The 22,421-nt window shown below is 43.0% G+C and overlaps 1 protein-coding gene across 1 annotated transcript; it reads right to left on the minus strand.

Annotated features, from left to right (window-relative positions):
• Positions 1-428: 428 nt before the first annotated feature.
• F7 (coagulation factor VII) lies at positions 429-18,643 on the minus strand. The gene is made up of 8 exons (XM_066622243.1): positions 18,574-18,643; positions 14,283-14,447; positions 11,608-11,628; positions 11,407-11,520; positions 10,029-10,169; positions 8,747-8,850; positions 5,714-5,834; positions 429-970 (listed from the first exon to the last, which is right to left on the minus strand). The coding sequence occupies exons 1-8, from the start codon at positions 18,641-18,643 to the stop codon at positions 429-431; spliced, it is 1,278 nt and encodes a 425-aa protein (XP_066478340.1).
• Positions 18,644-22,421: the final 3,778 nt, after the last annotated feature.

The following is a 22,421-nucleotide window of genomic DNA, read 5'->3' on the forward strand; positions in this document are numbered from 1 at the left end:
AGTTTGTCAAATTGTTGACAGGTAATTTTGCTCTGTTTGACTTCCAATTTCCCATACTGACCCCAGGTTGACATATTCACTTCCTTTGGTAATGAAGTCAGCAAACACAAACTGAACTCTGACTGTATTATTTGCAACTTCATTTACTATAAATACACTTTATTTAACTTTATTTTTTCATTCCTTGTAATGATTTACATTTGTGAGCAATGCTAAAGAAAGTCACCACTATAATTAGTTAGCCTGCACTCCTGCCTTGTGATGCTGTTAAAAATAATACTGAAATGTAAATACATGAAAAATGAACAAAATACGGTTTTGAATCATCTAATTTATTTAAGATGCTTAAAGAATACTAAAATGGAGAGATGCCAAAAATGATAGCCAGATCAACTTACAGGGACAATGCAATTTAGGAGCACTTATAATTAGGAATCCATGTGCATGTTTAACCAGTCAATGTACATTGCCACCTTTGTGTAAACCCCATATGTGCCTTTTGTGGCACAACCCTGACCCCAGCTCACAATGCCTGTTAGAAACCATGTATTCTTGTACTTGGTGGCATGAGGTCCACCGCTGTCACCTTTGCAAGAGTCTCTAGACCCATCACGATAGCCTGCACAGAACATGTTCTTTGTAATATTGAAGCCAGTGTGCTGAACGCATTCTTGGGTATGTACTTTGCGGAGTCTCACTTGCGTAAGTACAGCTGACGTGGCACCACCTTCTATCAGGCGACCCCATCCACTCACTGTGGAATATTCAATGAAGGCCAGCACATCTCTGGCAAACTGCTGCTCAGGCAAACATATGGGCACCACATAATCCGTGAAGTTCACTGGTCTCTCTAATTGCAGCAAGGCAATATCATTGTCAGTTTTTCCTGTAATATATTTTTCATGGATGATGATTTGAGCAACCCTCCTTTCCTGTTCACCTTCATCTTCATGGGCTGTGTTGTACTCACCTGGAAAAGCAATATATTTTGTTTAGGGAGGGGACAACAAGTTTGTTAGCTGCACAGGTGTCAGAACAGAGCCCAAGTTTGAGAACTATCAAGGAGCAACCATACTTCAATGCTAAAGTACATGCATTGTGTACTGAAGGTCTCAGGTTCAATCCCTGGTATCCTGTGGTAGCACAGTAAAGACCCCTACCTGAAAACCTGGAAAGCTACTACCAGCTAGATGGTCCAGAGACAGCTTCATATGCTCAGCAGTCAAGAATGCTAATCAGCTACCCTTCACTGACCTCTTTTGCTCATACAAGGAAGCTAGGGGAAAGATGTATTTATTAGCCTTCACAGATGATTTTGAAATTCATATCATGGATTGTGGTTACAGAATCAAGATTTGTTAGGCGTTCCAGAATTTGATTTTGAGGAATGACTCTTTATGGTGATAAAGGAGGGGGCAGGAGGGGAAGAATCTTGGTGACAGCAGTGCATGCCAAGATTCTGTCCTCATTTTTCTAGCCTGACATATCTTCTGATTTATTTTGGACCAACGTATATCAGCTAAATAGCTACACTAGCTAAATAATTGGTGTAAGTTCAAAATAAATCAGAGGATATGTGGAGCTAGGAAAATAGGATCTTGGCTAAATAGCTGGTGTATGTCTGAGGAGACCCATTGGAAGTCAGGCAGAGATTGGTGGCCAGGCAGAGATTTTTACTTACTTTTCCTGGGGGTTACTTCCCCCACCATAGCATTCAGGGCACTCTATGTCAGGGGTCTCCAAACTTTTATGTCAGGGCTGCATAAAATATCTGGCATGGTGTGGAAGGCCGGAAAAAAAATGTAAATATAAAATTTAAATAAATAAGAGATGGAACTTAGATGAGTGAATAAATGAATGAATGGGCTCATTCATTCAACCTCTCTGGCCCTCAGAACACCCTCCAGACACAATCAGAGCACAGTTCTGGTCATGTTCAGTTGAGTGGGCCAGAGGCTTTCAGGGGACAAGAAGTTGGCTGTGGGCCGCATCTGGCCCCCCGGGCTGGGGTTTGGAGACCCCTGCTCTACGTCAAAGGTGCTGTCTGCTATGGGCCGGTTAGGGCTAAGATGGGGTCGAAAATGAGCTAATCACACTTTACACTCCTTGGATGGTGTGCAAATGAGATAAATAAAAATAATGGAGTAATATGAAAAAATATTTCAGATCTGTCTGCAATACAAACTATTTGTGGTTGGAAAGTTACAAAGAAGTGGTTATGCAAGAATAGCTGCTTTCATGCCAGAATCAAGCACATTATGACTCATTTTTAGCCTTTCTTATCCTAAACTTTCTGACACAGGAAATCATTATCATCTACCATGTCACAGAAGAAAATGGGGAAACTCATGGAAACTTGTGTTTATATGCCAATAAACGTTCTGATTGATTGATGCTTCTGTTTTCACACCAAGGAAAATTTGCAAATACAACCTGTAACAACCTGTCCTGCAATGGCTTTCAAAGTATTTTGAGTCATAGGGAAAGAGACTGAAGAGAAGGAAGGAAGGAAGACATAGGAATGATGAAAAACAAAGGCCATTTGATGGAAGTTATGCCAGGAAAACCCTGGGAATGAATAAGAGCAGGAAAAAGCAAGAGACATCAGATGCTCAAGACAAGGGGGCATATGCAGTGGCATCACTAGCGTTCGCATTACCTGGTGCAGGATGCCACCGCATCACCCCCCATGCAGTGGGCGGGGCAACGCCCCTGGTGGTGGGTGTGGTACCATCACTCTGCCCCCACTGGTTTTTAGCTCTAGCTTTTAATAGACCAAAGATAGAACACATTATGCATGAAATTACGCATTGATTGATATATAACATGATGGTATTATTCTTCCAAATTGCGATTTTAGTGATTTTGGTCACTAGTGGTGTCACACACACCCCCGGGTGTCAACTTACTAACACCTTATTGCAGCAGTTCTCAAACTTTTAGCATTGGGACCCACTTTTTAGAATGACAATCTGTCCAAGACTCACCAGAAGTGATGTCATGGTGGAAGTGACATCATCAGGCAAATTAAGATAAATAAGTATAAATAATTAAAGTAAAACAAGTAATTAAATAAGCAGAAGCCAGCCCTGGTCCATCAAGTGAATTTCCTCTGTACCCTGCCTGCATTAACACCCCCCTTCTAAAAGTAAGGTTTTCAGCCCTACCCAGTGCCCAGTTCAATTTAAGAACTTCTGTTTAAACCAGATCACTGTCAGGATCCACCTGGCTTTGCAAGTCTCAAAAAGGTTCACCTTATCAGCTGAAGCCTCTGTTTTGATCCTTTTTGGGGGGGGGGGGGAGGCTGCCTTCTGGAGCATTTGTTGAGCTCCAGTTCCATAAGATCAGGACCATTCTCATGGCTTCACATTCCCCTTTGCCTGGCCTGACCACCAGCCAAGGTACATTTACTTACTCATGAGTAAACATGACTTATGTGAGGCTTAGTTTTGCTTTCCATAGGGCTCAATACATTTGTCTGCTTGGAGGGAGGGACTTCCTTCTCAGGTGTTTTTGGGGGCTGCATTCATTGGATCAGGACCATTCTGGTGTCGTTGGATTCCTCTCAGCCTGCCCTTTCTGAAGGACTAAGGCAAGGTTGCCTACTCACGAGTAAATGTGCGATACAACTCGGTTTCACTTTCCATAGGGCTCCATGCATTTTTTGTTCTCCAGTGTTTTGGTCATAACTTTTGATAGAAAGGAGATATTTCACTCTGAGTTTTTGCATTGTATTCTGCTGGAAATTCCACATCCAACGGTATATAACATGATAGTATTACTCCTAACCACTGTGATTTTAGCGTGTCATCTCCAGTGCACGTCACCCCCCGCCCGTGCATGTCACCCGGTGCAGCCTGCACCACCCGCACTCTCCTAGCGACACCACTGGGCATATGAGGAAGGTAACAAAGGCAAGAGGATCAAGAGAAGGGAGGGCAAAGTTACCTGAAATCAGGGAAGGGAGGTTTGGGCTGCCCACCTGTTCAGCTATGGTCCCTTTTTATGGCCATGCTCTCATACACGTGATTTTAGTATCTCTCTTAGGAGTGTATGCATATTTGTAATTCATTTTGTTTCTCTGTTCACTAACCTAATGACAGGAATAAAAACAGAAATAGCTGTTGTGGGCTCATCTCAAGCTTTGCACACTATATTTCATCAAATAATACGCTTCAGAATGACAAGATAAGACAATGAGTGCACCCCAGCAAACCATACTCAAGTCCAGGGGTGCTCACACTTTTTTGGCTCGAGAGCTACTTTGAAACCCAGCAAGGCCCGAAGATCTACCAGAGGTTTTTTTTACAATGTTCGCGCCATCATAACATATAACATTTATGTGTACAATGTATGTTGGTGTACCTTGAGCCCCACTGAGTATAACAGGACTTACTCCTGAGTAGACATGCCTAGGATTAGGCTGGGAGGCTGCAATCCTAGCCACACTTACCTGGGAGTAAGCCCCATTGAGTACAATGGGCCTTACTCCCGGCGTTTCTTCCCAGAGGCACCTGAAGGGGGGGGTCGGCACTCCGCGATCTACTCATTTTGCCTCGCGATCTACCGGTAGATCATGATCCACCTATTGAGTACCCCTGCTCTAGTCCCAAATCAGATGCAGGGAAAAGTATTAAAGGGGTGGTGGGCATAAATTTCCAGACATGCTGCCTCCGCGGCGCGGACCACAGTTGCAAATGTGCCGTGAGAGCTTACCACCGGGTTCCCGCCGGAGCTGGCTCAGCTCCAGCCGGTGCTGAGCCAGCACGCGGTGAGTGTCCAGGTTCCGCAGCTCGGCGGTCTCTGTGACCGCTGGGCTGTGGAACGGGAAATGGGGGCGTGGTCGGGGGCATGGGGGTGGCATTCCAGGGAGGGGGGAGGCATGTCGGGGGGAGAGGCGGATACGCGGAATGTCCTCCCAAGGAGCCTTCCGCAGTAGCGCGGGAGGCGTTGGTTCTGGCGGGAGCCCTCCGTGGAGCCACCGGGTCCCGCAGCGCCAGGCAGCACAGGATTGGGCTGTCTGGCAGTGGTGTCTTTAGTGGGTGTGGGGAGTGTGGGCTGCCCAATGAGTTGACACAGGTGACGCACACCGGGGTGGGTCACTACCACCCCCAATTTTTAAAATCTTGGTATTTTCGAAAAATACCCTCACGTTACGTATCATGCAACGTGTAATTTAATGCAGAATGCAACAAAGCAAACCGTGTTGAAATACCTCTATTCTAGCAATAGTTAAGCTAAAAATCCCAGTGGGGGCAGGGCAACGGTATATCACCATGCCCACTGCCCGAGGCGTTGCTCTGCCCACTGCATGGAAGTAGGTCCACTGGGTCCACCCTGCACTGGGTGATGCAAACCCTAGTGATGCCACAACACTCAGGTGAGAATATGTCTGAGTTGTAGTTTGTTGTTGATTTCCCCACCTCTCCCCCTTCCCCCCCAAATTCTGGCTGTGGTGACCGTGAGACTTAAAACTGAAAGACTGAAGCAGACCCAAGCAAACCCAAAACTATTTCCGTGCTCTCACTGGGATAACTTGTGGCAATTGTGTTCAGCTTGAATGAATGCCAAATGAAACAAAATGGATTTTGATAGTATTATTTTAGCAGTTATCTCAAAACAGCAAAATATTTTAGTAGTTATCTCAAAAAGCACACCCCAATATCTCTACATTTCCCATCACATCCCAGAAATTGGGGAAGACTGTCCTTACCCAGTTTTATCTTGAGTAGTTTGCGATGGGTGTTTTCCAAACAGTGAGCTGCAGTAACTACCCAAGATGGAGCAAGCAGAACACCTCCACATTTTTCTCTGCCATTTTCTAACATGAGAGCCTGAAAATATAACAACCATCACAACAAAAATACTTACTAAAAACATGATTTAAACTGAGTTCTGGGGGTTGGAGACCTGTCCTGGTATCATCCATCTGGTGCACTCATAGAACGGAAGATACAGATGATTTTAAAAAAGAACTTTGCAATGTTGTTTACATTAACTACCCTTTACAATGTTGAAAGAGAATTCTTGAAGTACCAGAACAAAAGTTGGTTTTTAGACATATTCTAAGGCCGCAATCCTATACTGTACACACTATTCTGGGAGTAAGCCCACTGAACACAATGGAATTTGCCTCTAGGTAGACATGCATAGGATTGCTCTGTAGGTTGGCTAGCATGAACTGCAAGAAAAGTAGCATATCTTGACAGGGACTCAGTAGTGCCATTTTTTTAAGCTCAGGCATGATCTTAAATACACTTTTAGCAAGGCTTCTTAAAGCTAAGGCAGATATGATTTCAAATGGTCTAATAATTCTTTCCCATGCTGGTATGCAGGATTCCCAGTGCAGTGGCTGCTGTATCCTGGAAACCCAACAGAGGATCAGGCTGGCTGGGAGGGTTAAGTAAATAGAAATTTTTCTGCTGCCTTGTTTCCTATGGGCCTACTCAGATCGATGCCGGCTTGTTTGCTGGCATAGATCTGTACTGCTGTAGGGGGCATGTCAGATCCTGGACAAAGGCATAGGATTTGGAGGCAGCCAGCACCACAGAGATCCACCCCCCATCCTGCCCCATCCTTATCCCCACCCTAATCCATATCCATCACAAGCACTAGGACCAGCAACACCAGCACACAGTGCTCATCTGTGCTGTGCTGCTGGCAGAACAAGGCCTTCTGGGCCTTGCACTGGCAGTAGTGCTCTGCAGACTGTGAAGAAGCCTCCACAACAGCAGAAAACAGTAAAAAGCTGTTTGACTTCATTTAAAGGCAAATTGTTAGTTTCACATAAGCTGTCTAGGCTTCACTCTGGAACAGGGGTGCCCAAACCCCAGCCCTGGGGCCACTTGCGGCCCTTGAGGTCTCTCAATGCAGCCGTCAGGGAGCCCCCAGTCTCCAATGAGCCTCTGACCCTCCGGAGACTTGCTGGAGCCCACACTGGACTGATGCAAGTGCTCTCAGCGTGAGCGTGAACACTGTTTGACCACTCATGTGAGCTGTGGGATGAGGGCTCCCTCCACTGCTTGCTGCTTCACATCTGTGATGCAGCAGTGGCAGTGAAGGAATGGCCAGCCTTGCTTTGTGCAAGGCCTTTTATAGGCCTTCAGTTATTGCAAGTCCTTCATTCATTCATATAAGTTCCATCTCTAATATATTCATTTATTCAAATTTTAAATGTAAATTAATTATTTTCTTCCCCAGCCCCCGACACAGTGTCAGAGAGATGATGTGGCCCTCCTGCCAAAAATTTTGGACACCCCTGCTCTGGAATGTAGGTAGATAAAGATGCTAGGCAACAAAGAAGATAAGCCTCATCTTGGCAGAAGTACACACACTTTAACAATGACATTCACTTTGCCTGCCTGTCTGCAGCTATATACTTACTCTTTCATGCTTTCAGAGCAAAGGGCACAAATAGACAAAAGCTAGGACAAAATATTGTTTGCCCTAGATTGTAACCCACATATGGAGATATAGTAGTTATTAGAAGCAGGCCATAAGGAGCTATAAGGAACCAAAGTTGCTTGATTTTAGAAAAGTCTTAATAAAAGACAGGAAACCTTAGTTTTCTGAAGCAGAAGAGGCTTCACAGGTGTTCAATAGAAAAGGAACGCAGAAGAGATATGATAGGCAGCTTGTACTAGGCCATCCTGATAAGGGAAGATATTTTTTGCCAAGAAAATATCTTATGAAGTTGGCCTTCACACCTGTCTTAGTGTTATACTGCTCTCTTTTAATGATGTTGATAAGAGGACCTGTCAAGTAATTTCTAATTGGAATGATGGATGTGAAAAAGGTTCAACACTGGGTCAACACTGGATAAATGATGTTACAGCACAGCCTACTGGTTTCTGAAAACTTTGTAATTCAATATGTTTAAATGCCTAATTTTACCTTTTATGGAAACCTGTAACCTGAAACACACCTATTAGGTGTCTCCAAGGTTATCTATAGCCTATTAGGAGTTTGCCCCATCTATGATGCAGATTTTCAGTGAATAGGAAGTCTAGATTTTCAGACAAAGAACCAATAATTGTATACAGGGTCTGGAAATTCCCAAAACCAGGCTCTCATGCTTTGAGATGTTAGTCCTATGAGATGCCCATTGCTTGCAATGAAAGAAAAGGCCTGTGAACCTTCACTCCTGAAATACTGAGTTGTTCCTGAGTCTTGAGTTGCTCTATCAGCCTTGCAACAGTATGCCAGTGGGCCTAGCATCTGTCAAGCATATCACAAAGGACTGGGTCAAAAGCAGATGAAATTTTGTATGGTTTTTTTAAAAAACCATAATAGGTGTGCATGTTGCCTATTCAAAGAGCAATACTTGGTAGGGAGAGGCTCCCCTGTGAATGTGTTGCTAGTGTGATTGGTTGTGGGATGAGGTTGCGGAAGTGTTGTTTTTTTAATCTCTGTTACCATCCTATACAATTTTGGGAACTTGAAAGAAAATAATTCAGGCCTTGGGAGACTCTGTGATGACCTACAGCACTGTACAGAACAAGAATGCTCATGCGGGCATTTTTTTACAAGCAATAAACAGCCACAAGACTTCACAGTCTTCGGTCTCCCAGCATCTTACATAGCTCCACCATTTTTAGACTCTTTTGGGTCATTTCTTTTGAAACACAATGATCCGGCACAGTTTTCTTTCTTTTCACATTCAAAGTGAAAAGAGAGTCCCTTGTTAGCCCTCTTGAGATGTGACAAGAATCAGAGAAAATTGCACTGAAGTTCAATAAAAACTTACTTGCCATGGACATTCACCTGGTGGACAGGCATAACCACCTACGATTCTCCCCTGCCGTGTCTCTTTTCCCCCCAAAATGGGTGTTTTTCCACAAGGATATTCAACTGTAAAAAGATTAGTCAAGGGTGCTATGTATGAAATGTGATATACACCAATTATTTTGCAGTTCTGTTTGGGGCTGTATCACAAAATGCAGTAAAACAGTATTTTGAATGGGGATCAATGAGCTTATGGACCATTACTCTGTCATCATTTTTAAAGACTGGTAAGCCCTTTAAAATAATTACCCAATTGTAACAAAGGCTCTTCTTAGATACCACTTTTGTATTGTTAAACCCCTTAATTGCACTCATTAAGCCAGGGGTGTCAAACTTGTTTCATACAGGGGGCCAAAGCTAGCATTCATGGTACCTGCTGAGGCCCGGAAGTGACATCATTAAGCAGAAAGTGACATCATTAAGAAGATGGTGGCCAGAAATAAGCACTTTGCTCTTGCATAGAAACTCATTAGCTGCAAATGACAGAAGAGAAAATGTGCAGATCATATTTTCTAGATATGAGAGTGCCCAATTATCACCCTGGGAGAGCCCAATGATAACAGATGCTGAATAAATTGCTTCCAGGGGCCACATTCAGCCCATGGGCATTATGTTTGACACCCCTGCATTAAGCAGTCTTGCCTGTAAAAAAACCAAAACACCTTGATATGGGCTTCTGTTGGGTTTCTGTGCCTCGTTCCCAACAGGCTGTTAAAGGAACATGCAGCCCAGTAAACAAACCTGTTAAGGAGAAGCAGTTGGACTAATTTGATCTATATAGTTCCAGAGAAGACAAGATTGGAATGCAGTCAGCCACAAGTTGATGACACTGCATTGCCTGCCAGGCAACTCCAAGGTATGCATTCAGACTCCAAGGTATGCACGGGTCTGCAGCTGAATGTGCCAAACCCACTTGTCAGCAGTTAGAACCTGACAAAGGTCAGTTTAGCTGGATTATTGATTGTGGCTTTCAGGGCAGTATTTCAGACAAATTGGACCAATTCAACCAATGCACATGAAAGAAAAAACAAACAAATGAAAAAGCACAGAGCCTCTCCAAAAAGTGTGCATTTTTCAAACCACAGCCAGCCAGAAGGCTTACTGCCTTTCTATTATTTGGTGGTTTTCATTAAAATTAACCAATAACTTTATTCTTAAGAAGAAGGTGGCTTACTTGTGTCTAGTACCTTCTGGCACCTTCCAGAAAAGAGATGTGCGGTGAATGTGCAATATCTGGACCTTACCTTCTGGGATGCAAGATACTTCATCACTTGCTAGCCTGTATTGATCTGCACAAAAACACTGCCGTATTGTAGTTGGGGTGTCTGTACAGTAATGTTCACAATCACCATTGTCATTGAAGCACTTTAGCCTATCTTCTGGAGCTAAAATTGGAGAAGAATAGATGAATTACATTGCGCTGGAGGAAAAATAAAAGCTTTGTAATATTAACTATTGTTGTTCAGGTCTATAAATGGCTCAATGGGCAAGGATGAAGCAAGTGTAAGGTTTTCAAAGAGAGAAGTGGGATGTGGACTTGACTTGGAGGCAGAAGGAGAGCTAGGAGCAATCAGTGTTCTTTGGGTCCAGTATTTATGTATCTACAGCAGCTTCTTGTACTGAATGCTGGAGGAAAAGATATTGCAAGGAAGATAATACTTTTATTTCTTACATCTTTGTTTTGGGTGGTGCCACTTGTGCTAATCTAGGTTGATCTTGCTCTGCCACTTCAGCTTGTCTTAATTTATGCTGCAATCCTGTACATTTTTTCCTGGGAATATGTTTTATTAAACTCAATTGGGCTTACTTCTGAGTAGAAGGTGTATTGTCAAACCTTTTCGTGTCTGGGTGTGCATGCTCACTGTTGTAAGAATTGACAAGTCCAGCTTGTGTCACTGTATACTTGATTGTTCACACATAGAAACAGGTTTCCAGTATCCACTGGAATCAGCAGAAAGAGTTTTAAGTCGTCACAGATACACAGTGCTGTTACAAATATTTTGGGGAAAATTTGCCACAGATTTACCAATATAAAGGAGTTATATCATTTATATACTAGCTTCCCTGGAATTCAAGATGTCGTATTTAAAGTTCCTGGGTAGTTGCCCTCTCCAGGCACTGACCAGACCAGCAGACTATCTACCTCTTTCTGAGAACCTGCCCCTGTCATGTACGAAATGTCATTGAAAAGCAAGTTCTAAGTAAATAGCCAGATAATCTCTTTAGGTCTGGAGCACTATTCCCATCAACCCATGGTCTTTTGTGTCAGTTTCTGACAAATTCTGTTCTGCTTTCCTATTCCTCTTCCTCCTCAGACCCCTCAAATAGGTGAGCCAAAGATATCAATATTGCTCAAACCTCTGTCAGAACTTCTGACACTTGAATTTTAAATGTATTTTAAAATGTTTTATTCAAGTTTCCTATTGTTATTTATGGGCCTTTTGTGCACACTGCACTTTACAATTAAAGAGAAGACAAGGTCCCTGCCCCAAGGGATAAAATAAAAGAAACAACAGGAAAAGGAGAAAGGGATAAACTGGAGAAGAAAGTGCAATCGTATCACCTCTACATGCTCAGTGACAACAGAGTATGTCGACATATCTGAAGTTAATAATGACTTACCACTTTCACAGTTTCTACCCTCATAATCCATGGGACAAATGCAAATGTAGTTTTGGAACTGATCGACACACTGCCCATCGTTCTGGCAAGGGTTGGAGTCACATTGATTAGGATCTGTGAAAACATGTAGTATGAGCAAAAGTGCTGGGGAAAAACTCCAATAGTAAATGTTGTAGAATTGTTTAGAATGACTTCTCCTACCTGTGTACTGCAGCCAGAATTCTTTCTGGGGGTGGGGGCAAGGATGTGGGAGAAAGAAGAAACACATTGTGCATAAAGCCAGCTCCACATTGGTTGCATCCATCCTTTTCATAAATTGAGAAGCTAAATCATACCTTTTCCCAGAAAAGTAGGTGGAGGAGACAACTGCCAGCACCCCTTCCAGCACTTCACATATGGAAATAGAGTTACTCCTGTATACCTGTTAATGCCAGGGCCAGGTTGCTGCGGGTTCTGGGGAAAAGCCCAGTTTAGGGTCCACCCTCCCCCATGGCCACCACTGTCACTTGATATTGGGGCTTCAGGGATTAGCCAGGTGAAGCCATCAATCCGTGTGCACCCTCAACTAGTGCCCCACCTGGCTGACCTTTAATGCTGCCCCTGTAGCATCCCTATTCTCACATCCGGGCTCACTGAGAGCTATGGTTTGCTGCAAGAGGGAGGAGATTGAGGTGTATGAGTCCTTTACTTGTTCATGTAGCACCAAGCCATGGTTTGGCATTATAAGTGAACTGAGCCAGACTGTACCAGGAATTAATTGTTCTTGCATTAGGGAACTTTTTTATTGAGGCTCAAACTAGATGCAACCCTGCAAAATGTAATTGAGCCTATTTATTTCAATAAATAATGCCTGGGAACTCAAAACTGGCCAAAACTTTGCCCTGTTGTGTTTGTGACCCCCATCGCAGTTGCCCTATTTCTGCTATTGTCAATGGAAAAAAGTCCATGATGGAGGGCAGCGACCAGAATTGGACCGGTGGTGGGGCAAAGTACTAAAGTCCCCCAACTTGCTCATGGTTTTGGCTGGTTTCATCCCCCCCCCCCACACATACTATTAACTAAAATAAAACAAAAACCAGAGGATTTACTTATTCACTTTTTAGATTGTGAGCCCTTTTGGGACAGGGAGCTATTAGATATTTGATTTTCTCTGTAAACCGCTTTGTGAACTTTTTGTTGAAAAGCGGTATATAAATACTGTTGTTGTTGTTGTTGTTATGCATTTAGGGTGGCATCTACTTTGACACTTCATATAACAAGTGCATTAGTAGGCAACGTTAAAAGAACTTAATTTGCATTTTCTTCCTTAAAAAATCTATTACTTCTTGTGCAGTTCTTAGGACTTAGGTTGAATAATGGTTTCCTCTCTTGGCTCTGAGAGCCCCTTAGGTCCTTGAAAACTGCCCATATATCTCCCTTTAATATTCCTCTTTCCAAGCTAAACATATGCTAGTTACTTTAGCCATCATTTCCTTCAGTCTATTTTCTTGGAAGCTGGGTCAGGCCTGGTTAGTACTTGGATGGGAGACCGGCCGGGAATACCGGGTGCTGTAGGCTTATACCATAGTCTTTTGAGACTGAAGGTTGCCAGCCAACCAACCATCTTCATTGGACTTGTTTATTAGACCTTACATCACTTTTGTAGCTGAATTTGTTCCAACTTAGCTACAAACAACATATATGGTGGCTAACCTTCTGACCTGTACAACAAAATATAGACTACCAGCACAGTCCTATACATGCCTTCTAAGAAATGCCCCATCATATTCAATGGTGCTTACTTCCAGGAAGTGTTTTATAAGATTGCAGCCTAAATCCTCCTCCATACAAAAAGTAAATTCCTACATGTAGAAAAACAGCATGCCATGCTGGGGAGCAGTCTAGGCTAGAACCTTTTCCCTAGCATATTAGGTTTCTATATATTTTTTTTTGTATGGAGAAGTATGAAACAATGTGAGCCCATCTGTAGTTTGAATTAGTACAAGCTAGAAATGGGCTTACTATCATGTTGACTTGCTTGTAAGAACTAAGCCTCTCTCAATGTTTGTCTTGGACCATTGTGCTTACACCTGGGCACAGTTTCCCACATCTGTCTAGCAGCAGCACTATTACCTGTCAAAGACACACCTTTTAAAGTGGTGGCACTTGTATTTAGCCGGGTGACAGCAGTTCCTATTGATTGCCAAAAAGCATCCTCTAGGGCAGGGCTCTCTAGACTCTGGCCTACAGGCCAGATCCAGCACCCTCCCATGTGAATGGTGCATACTGTCCTGCCGGGGAGCCTTTCTTCCCCACTGCCAGTCTTCCCCAAACTGTGCTCTAGCCTGCCACTTCTGGGTTCTGTTGCCCCCACAGCCACTGTGCCCAGATTTCTGGGCAGACACAGCTGGCCAGTGTACTGTTTTGGGGAAATTGGCGGGGAAGGAAGGGTCCCTGGCAGAACAGTAAGCGCAGTCGCACCGGGGATACCTTTCCCAGAGCGCAGTGGTCTCCACTTTGGTGACCACTGCTCTAAGGGCTGTTGTTAATGTTTCTCTTGTGCTTATTATTATTATTTTTTGTATGGTGAGCTCCTTAGGGAGAGAGATCCATTTTTATCATTCTTTTTGTTACGTAAACTGTTTTGCAAGCTTTTTTTTGTTGAAAAGTGGTATATAAATATAATTATTAATAAATACATGCAAATATATGTATATATGTACATAGATGTTTCTGAACTATTAATTCCCATGTCCTAGAAATAACATATTGACATTTTGAGCCACATTAACACATACTGAATTTGTTTCCTTCTGATTCAGTTTAAGCAAATATTATCAAAGTTGGAAGATAACTTAAAAAAAACAGGCCAATGTTTTTCCACTTCTACACATTACTTACAGCTCTATTTTCATCTTTAAAGATTTCTCGGACTTCCTCCAGAGAACACTGTTCTTCCATGCATTCTCGTTCTAGTGATCCTGTTTTAAACTCTTCGAAGAAGCTATTGGCTCGTTTTTTTCTTTGTAAGACATCACTTGCTTCTTTGTGCTTTAAGAAGACTTAAATCAGAAATAATTGATTGACTGCATTCCACCACCACATTTATCAGAAACATCTTCACAGTTTAATTAAGAATGTAAAAAGAAAGGCTGGGCTAAAGCTGCTTAACTTATTTTGTAGCTGTGGTCATCTTTGTGAGTATTCAAAACTCAACTCAACAAACCATTATTAGGCATAGAGTTTTACAGATAACAACTCCAGACAGTCCAATGTATAGATATATATGTTAAAAATAAAAATAAAATAAAAGTTAAAAAGCAGCAATTTGCTTGCAAAGTTACTCCATGTTGCTTGAGACCAACAGCTTAGCCTGCTTCAAATTGCACAAATATAAAAATTTTGCAAATGGAACAGTCACAAGCTCAGAATCACCCGCCCCCAGAAATGATAGAAAAGCATTTTCAGGGAAACCTTTTTTAATTCTTAACAATGGAGAAAGATACTGGTTTCTAAGCACTTGGTTACTAGCACAGTGCAAAATAATGAGTAAGAGAGTCTACCTCTCCGAGGCCACAACTACAGAATCGTTCTTCCCTTGGGCCATTTCTAAACCTGCCAAGTAGGTCTTTAGAAGGCAACACATTGCAGCAGGCTAATGTGAAAGCCCTCCTCGCAAGGGGGCACTCTAAAAGGTCAGATACTTTGGCTGTTGATCAAATATATTACTGAGATGAAAATTCAGAGTAGAACATTTTTTCTGTGCTGCACTCAAAATCTCTTGCCTTTCTATATTGATTAATCTTGTTGTCAGGAATCTAATGGAAACCTCAAGAGTAGAAGCTCCTTGTAGATCGTCCTCGAGACCCATTTGTCTAATTTTCTTATAGAAAAGAGCTAGGCAAGGAGATGACGGGTCAGTCAGTAGCCCCTTTAACAATGAGTTTTGGTCAGCCCTGAAGCACACTTTGGCGCAGTATTTTAAGAAACTGGACCAGGCTAGAAACTCTAGCCTATATTGGCCTGTCTCCAGGCAGAGTGCAGTACACTGAGAATTTTGTATAGAAAGTTTGAATGGAACTTTTCAATCAAATCATTTAATGCTGGCATCCATACAGGGATGCCGTATAAAATTTGAGGTGTAACTTTGGCATTAAAAGCTTGGAGAGCAGCTGGAATGAACGAGTTGCCCCAGGAGAAGAAAAAACAGCCTGAACAACTAGTTTAGATGAATTAATTATAGTAAGATGATGGAAAGACCAGGGCAGTGAAACTGGAGACCAAGATACTGGAATTCCTTGACCTGCTTTATTGATTTTTCCATGGAAAAACCAACACTGTGGTTTCCAAGAGTACCCAAATACCACAATCTTGGATTTTCATATTTTAGCTGCAGGGCATTATTGGTCAAATAGTCTATGCAGGTGTTAACCAGTCTTCGTAGTTCTATTTTAGTACGTGATATCAGGGCCATGTCATCAGCGTACAAAAGTAAAGGGATATCCACTGAACCTAATTTGGGGCAATGTGTATCTAAGTTAGCTAAAAAGGGAGCCAGATTGTTGATAAAGAGTTTAAACAAGGTGGGTGCAAGAATGCACCCCTGTTTGACACCCTTGTTGATTAGAATTGGTTTTTCAATATTCATTGTGAACATATTACAGTAATGTGCTTTTATGCTGCTCCACAGTCTTCTGTTCCCTGAGTTGCTGCTTCTCAGAATCATTTGCCCTCAGTTGCTCTCACTTCTGTCATTACTGTTTCATCTGATTACCTATGGCAATCCCTGTGATGTCATTGATGATATCATATTACAACCATAAGCAAAATCATGTGGTCACAACAACCAATAATTAAACAGAACATGAGAGAGAGAACAGTGAGGATGAATGTTTTTTCACTAACTCATTGAAATGGAATGTGTGCATTTCAATGCATATATTGACATTAGGGAATACACAGTTTTAGCTGAAATTAAGACGAATTGTCTCAAAAGTCCTAGACCTTTTTTAGGTTCGCCGTTCTGTCATACAATATGAACGCAATAGGCAGGATCTGTATCAACCCAGTGCATTTCTTCTTCTTTGAGCAGCACACACCCTTTTCATAACACAGACTATTCTTAATCTTTCTATCAAATGCAGAATTGGCTTGCATTGCATTGTGTTGAAGAAACACAACTGATCTCCCCATGATGCACGGAAATAATTGCAGAGTTTTTCGTATTCTAGTCACCTTTGATGAAAATGCATGTGCACTCAATATTTTTTTCAATTATATCTTGCAGGCAGTCTGCTCTACTTGCACTGTATTTCTAGCCCATCTGTAGCTGTCTAACAATAACATACGCTTCCGCACCTACCTGTTTTGGAAATTGGAGGAAGCAAGGAGAAGTCCCAACCTTGCATTTTTGTTCTTCCTGGGTTAGGTTTCTCTACTATCATTACAGACCTTTTCCTATTAAGTTAGGTCCTCTAGATAGGCACAGTGGATGCCTATAGGTTATGTTATGCTATAGGGCAGGGGTCTCCAAACCCTGGCCCAGGGGCCAGATGCAGTCCACAGCAAGCATCTTTCCGGCCCACGGCCAACCGTTTGTCCCCTGAAAGCCTGTGGCCCACTCAACTGAACATGACCAGAACTGTGCTCTGATTGTGTCTGGAGGGTGTTCTGAGGGCCAGAGAGCCCTCAGAGAGGCCAGAGAGCCCATTCATTTATTCACTCATCTAAGTTCCATCTCTAATTTATTTACTTAAATTTTATATTTAAATTTTTTTTCCAGCCCTCCACACCATGCCAGATATTTGATACGGCCCTTTGGCCAAAAGGTTTGGAGACCTGCTATAGGGAGTAACTATTGTTAGCAATGCTATTATTACATTATACCCAACAGGCAAATAAATGTTTGTCTTTGGACTGGTCCTTTCCTGGACAGGCCTTTTATACAATGTAATCATCCTTGGAATTGAACCAAAGATATCAGTGTGCAAGAGGATTCTGTGCTGTCAATTACTTTATTGGTTTAGATAGGCATTTACAATGGACCCCAGTGACGGCCATTGGTCTGTCACTGCTCTGCATTAGTTCCTGTTTGTCACCTGTGAGGGCATCACGCATCATCACTTGTATAGGTGATCACTAAATTGGTCCCGTTTCCCACATTCGTAGTGATATCCAGTGGGTTTGTGTGTATGGAACAATTCTGTAGGCAAAATTCAAGGATCACCTAATTGATTTAATAGCGAGTTTGCCATTCATCTACTATTCATGTTGTACAGAGCTGCTGTTATGAATACATGCACTTATGGTATCTGCCATGCAGTTTCGTCAATGAATGCCAAAAACTCTGCCCAAAAGATACAAAATGGGTTCAATAATGATAGGCAAATAATTTTTAAAATTAAACACAAAATTGTGAATACTGTACTTTTGATGCAACTTTCAGCAAAATCTTATACAAATCTACTCAGAAGTAAAACCCAATGGGCACAAGCCTAACAAGGTCTACTCAGAAGTAAGTCCTATTTTGTTCAATGGGGCTTACTCTCAGGAAAGTGTGGTTAGGATTGCAGCCAATGAGTTTAATGGGACTTACTCCCAGGTAATATATAGGATTGCATGCTTAATTGTCTTGGTTTCTCTCTTCACAACACTATCCAAAAGACTTATTTCAGAACCAAACAAATAGAAAACAATCTGACTCAGAACAACATTTGATAACAGTTAGAGGTGTTTGTTTCCAGTGAGTAAGCCAGGATTACAGCCTAAGTTTACTAAACACGATAGGCTTACTTCTAAGTAATATAAATAACATCATTTTCAAGCACCTCTAATAATAGTATTTTAGATTAAAAATACATTATAGCCAGGTCAAATGACCTACTATCTTGTGCTCATTGCTTGAAGCCTAATAGTTGATTCAGCTATAAAGCAGTGACCAAAAATAAACAGACAACCAAAACTGGTTTATAATTAAGATTAACAGCAGACTTTCCTTAATTATGGTAAACCATACACTCTGATATCATATAGACCAGTTTGATTTTATGAAATTTTCTGTATTACTATTTTGTTAAAAAAAACTGTTCAACAACTTACAAAAGAAAGATTTTTTTACTGTAAAAACTTTCATTGCTATCATGGAAGAAAACGTTTTAATATATATTTTGCCTATTTCATTAGTCATACCTGCGGCCAGTGAAAGAGGAAATGCCAGCAAAAGGCAGCAAAACAGAACACTGAAGTGACGGGAAACCATGATGAAACCCAAATACTCGCGTTCAAATAGTACACTGCTATTTCAGCAAGAGCTCTGCGACCAAAGTTCTCTGGTTGTATTGCTTAAGCTGGGACTGGGAGGCCACATTAGAAGAGAAAGAACGGAAGGCATGACAACTAACATACTGAGAGCCCAATCCTATCCACACTTTCCTGGGAGTAAGCTCTATTGAACGCAATGGACTTACTTCTGAGTAGACAAGTGTAGGATTGTGCTCTGAATAGCCAGTGTTATGCAGTGGGTAGAGTATTGGACTTAGACCTGGGAGAGAGGTATATCTCCATTATGTCACAAAGCACACTTGTTGGTCAGCAGACCCTGCTTTGCAGGGTTGTTGTGATGCTAAATGGTACAACCCCAGTAAGCCATGTGCAGTTCATCTGATGAAAGGTGACTACATGTAAATACTAAACTTGAAATATTTTCATATGCCGAGGCAGCTTCAACTAAAGGATGGTGGGATGGTTAGAAGGTCACATGCCAGGAAGATAAACTTACAGTTCAGACGCACAGCAGAATTTTCATCGGAATCCTCTGGCTTTCCTTCGGAACGATGTCTGCGTAAAAGCCATGACGGTCCCTTTTGCTGTCATTTACAGGGCCAGCACTATGAGGAGGCCCGCTGAAGAACTTACTTGAAGCAGTGGAAAAGAGGGCCAATTCCCTCCCCCCTGCCGCCGCCACACCTTGCTCACCATCACTGCTCTCCCGCTCATGGCAGGCAGCAACTCTGCAATATCAGAGCCAGCAGCCAATCTGCAACCCTGCCCTGCCCCCAGAAGGCAGAGGAACTCCCATTCGTTGGCACTGGCAGTTATGCCCCAGTGTTCCAAGGCAGCTGAATGGTGGCACCACAAGAGAACAGTGGCTGGTCTCTTGCTGATGTGAGGAGCATTGTCATCATGCTGTGGGCTGCTGCTTCTGACTGGGCCTGGCTCTGACTCCATCTTCACTTCTCTTTCTCCCCAGATGACAGGCTTGCCTGAATGTGTGCCTGAGTGAAAGGGTCAGTCGCCCAGACACTAAGAACAGTATCTGGTCTTCCTTACTGTTATTGGCACTGGGTTCCCTCCTCCCCTTATCCAGGCCTCTCTGTGAGGGCATGCAGCAGCTGCCCAGTGCACAGCCAGCTGGTGTTCCGCCAGCCCCTGTCTTTTTACCTGCCACAAGGTTCCTTAGTGTTCCCCAGCTATTCTAATAAATTCCTGTTATTTTTCTTTTAAGGCATGTGGAGAACATGCATGAGTATTCATGTGTGTACTTGGTTCCCAGTGTCTGCTAGGAAAGCCCAGCAAAGTCACTATGCATGGGATTGATGGTAAGAGGGCTTAGATCCACAGGCCAAAAGGAAGGCCACACTTTGGAGGAGCAGAGCATTATCTCCTCACCTCCCATTTTGATCCAGCTAATTCAGATGGATTTCTCCTGCCCCAAAATTCTAACCTCAGCCTGCTGGCACAGCATGTTTTATCTTATGTTGAACCACTTCCTAAGAGCGCCTGATCTAGGGAGGAAACAAATTGTTAGCAAAACAAAAGAAGGATCCCCAATCTTATCCATCCTCATAAATCCATGGCTAAACTTAACAGACCTCTTGAACTGGCCACTGCACCCTCAGCCAGATGTGAAAGACAAAAACAGTGTCAAACTAACAAAAGGTCCCTTGATGAGTTCCACCAAAAAGATCGAATAGAATTCTATGTGCACAAAACCCGGATCACTAGAACGTTGTGGTCTTTCTCCTTGCCTTCACTGTGGCTTGTTGTCAGTCTTTAGTGTGCTCAACCTGCTGGCGCTGCATCAAGTTACCCCCATTCCAGCTGCAAGATAAGGACCACTATGCCAAGCCAGCACCCAGGATCAGTAACCCCCAATTTTCTTTTCATCTGTTGTCACCTATCTCTCCAAGCGCAACCAAAGCTACTGGGGCAGTGCGCACAAATGGCCATCGTTTGTGGACTTCTCTCTCAACATGCCCATTTCCTCCAGGAAAGCAGCTCATATGCCCCAATTGCATCTCTCTTAATAATAATAATAAATAATAAACTTTATTTATATCCCACCCTTCTCCCTAAAGGGACCCAGGGCGGCTAACAACATGTAAAAAAACCAGATTTTAAAAAACATTAACACATAACAGATAAAAACATTTAAAAACACATTAACAGGGGCCATAAAAACAGTAGTCAGATTAAAAGACAGAATAAAAGAGCAAGTCACAGAGGAATCAAGCCTGTAAAAAGCTAAAAGATGTATAAAAATGTTAAGAAGGCCAGAAATCAGAAGGCTTGTATAAACAACAGTGTTTTCAGGCCTCGCCAAAAACTCTCAAGAGAGGGAGCCATTCTCAAATCAAGAGGAAGGGAGTTCCATAATGTTGGTGCCACTACCGAGAAGGCCTTATTTCTTGCAGTCCCCCCCCCGGACCTCCTTGGGTGGCAGCACTTGTAAAAAGGCCTTCTCTGATGACCTGAGAGGGCGAGCCAGATTGTACGGGAGTAGGCAGTCTCTAAGATATCCTGGCCCAGAGCAGTATAGGGCTTTAAAGGTCAAAACCAGCACCTTGAATTGGGCCCGGAAATGAATGGGCAGCTAATGTAGCCCCCGGAGAAGCAGACTGACAGAGTCAAACCGCCTGGCTCCGGTGACCACACGGGCCGCCGCATTCTATACTAATTGTAGTTTCTGAACCGTCTTCAGGGGCAGCCCCACATAGAGCACGTTACAGTAATCTAACCTTGATGTCACCGTGGCATGGATCACCGTGGCCAGGTCTGCACGATCCAAGTATGGCCGCAGCTGGCGCACCAGCCGAAGCTGAGTGAAGGCCCCCCTAGCCACAGCCGCCACCTGGGAATCCAGGAGCAGCTGCGAGTCCAGGAGGACCCCCAAGCTGCGAACCTGCTCCTTCAGAGGGAGTGCAACCCCATTCAGAGTAAGCTGATAATCCAGCACCTGCATCGAGGATTTCCGAACCAGGAGAGCCTCTGTCTTGTCCGGATTTAATTTCAGCTTGTTAGCCCCCATCCAGATCCTCACTGCTTCCAGACAGCGCTCCAGGCCCTCAACCACCACCCTGGAGTCTGGAGGAAAGGAGAGATAGAGCTGGGTGTCATCAGCATATTGATGGCACCTCACTCCAAACCCCCGGATGACCTCTCCCAGCGGTTTCATGTAGATGTTAAATAGCATGAAGGCCTGACTCTTACCTTGTGCTTCAAGGACCTCTAAGGACCCAGGCTTTTCAACCCCACCATTGTTGCTTTTTTAAAGAATGGGGTAGCATAATCTCTGCAGGTGTAGATTGCCTTTATGCCACTCTTTTTAAAAAAAAAGTTTTGACATGGAAGCCCAATTTCTGTAGTGCTCTGAAAATGCTTGAATTGTGCTTCTGTGTAGTTAAAGTACCACATGGGGATTCTAAGCTGTGCTAGTGATTGAGTTGATCTCACCCACAAGCATGGCATGCATTGCTCCATTCTCTCTCCACATAAACAACTCTTCTTATAATGTTGGGAGGGCAATTTGAGCCACTTCCTCACAAGCAATTTAAATGCTAAAGTTGTAACATATTGCTAAAGTAGTATTTAAATCACAGGGAATGACGACAACCCATCTGAATCTCCCCCATGTGATTATGAGGAGGGAAACAGGACACCAGGAGAGAGAACAGAACATGCATGCTTACATCCCCTAATGAAATGTGGGTGGGGACAGTTCAAAAGTATCATCAGTGTTTCTCAACCACCAGTGGTAC

This window comes from Tiliqua scincoides, chromosome 3 (genome assembly GCF_035046505.1).
Source record: "Tiliqua scincoides isolate rTilSci1 chromosome 3, rTilSci1.hap2, whole genome shotgun sequence".
NCBI classification, from domain to species: domain Eukaryota; kingdom Metazoa; phylum Chordata; class Lepidosauria; order Squamata; family Scincidae; genus Tiliqua; species Tiliqua scincoides.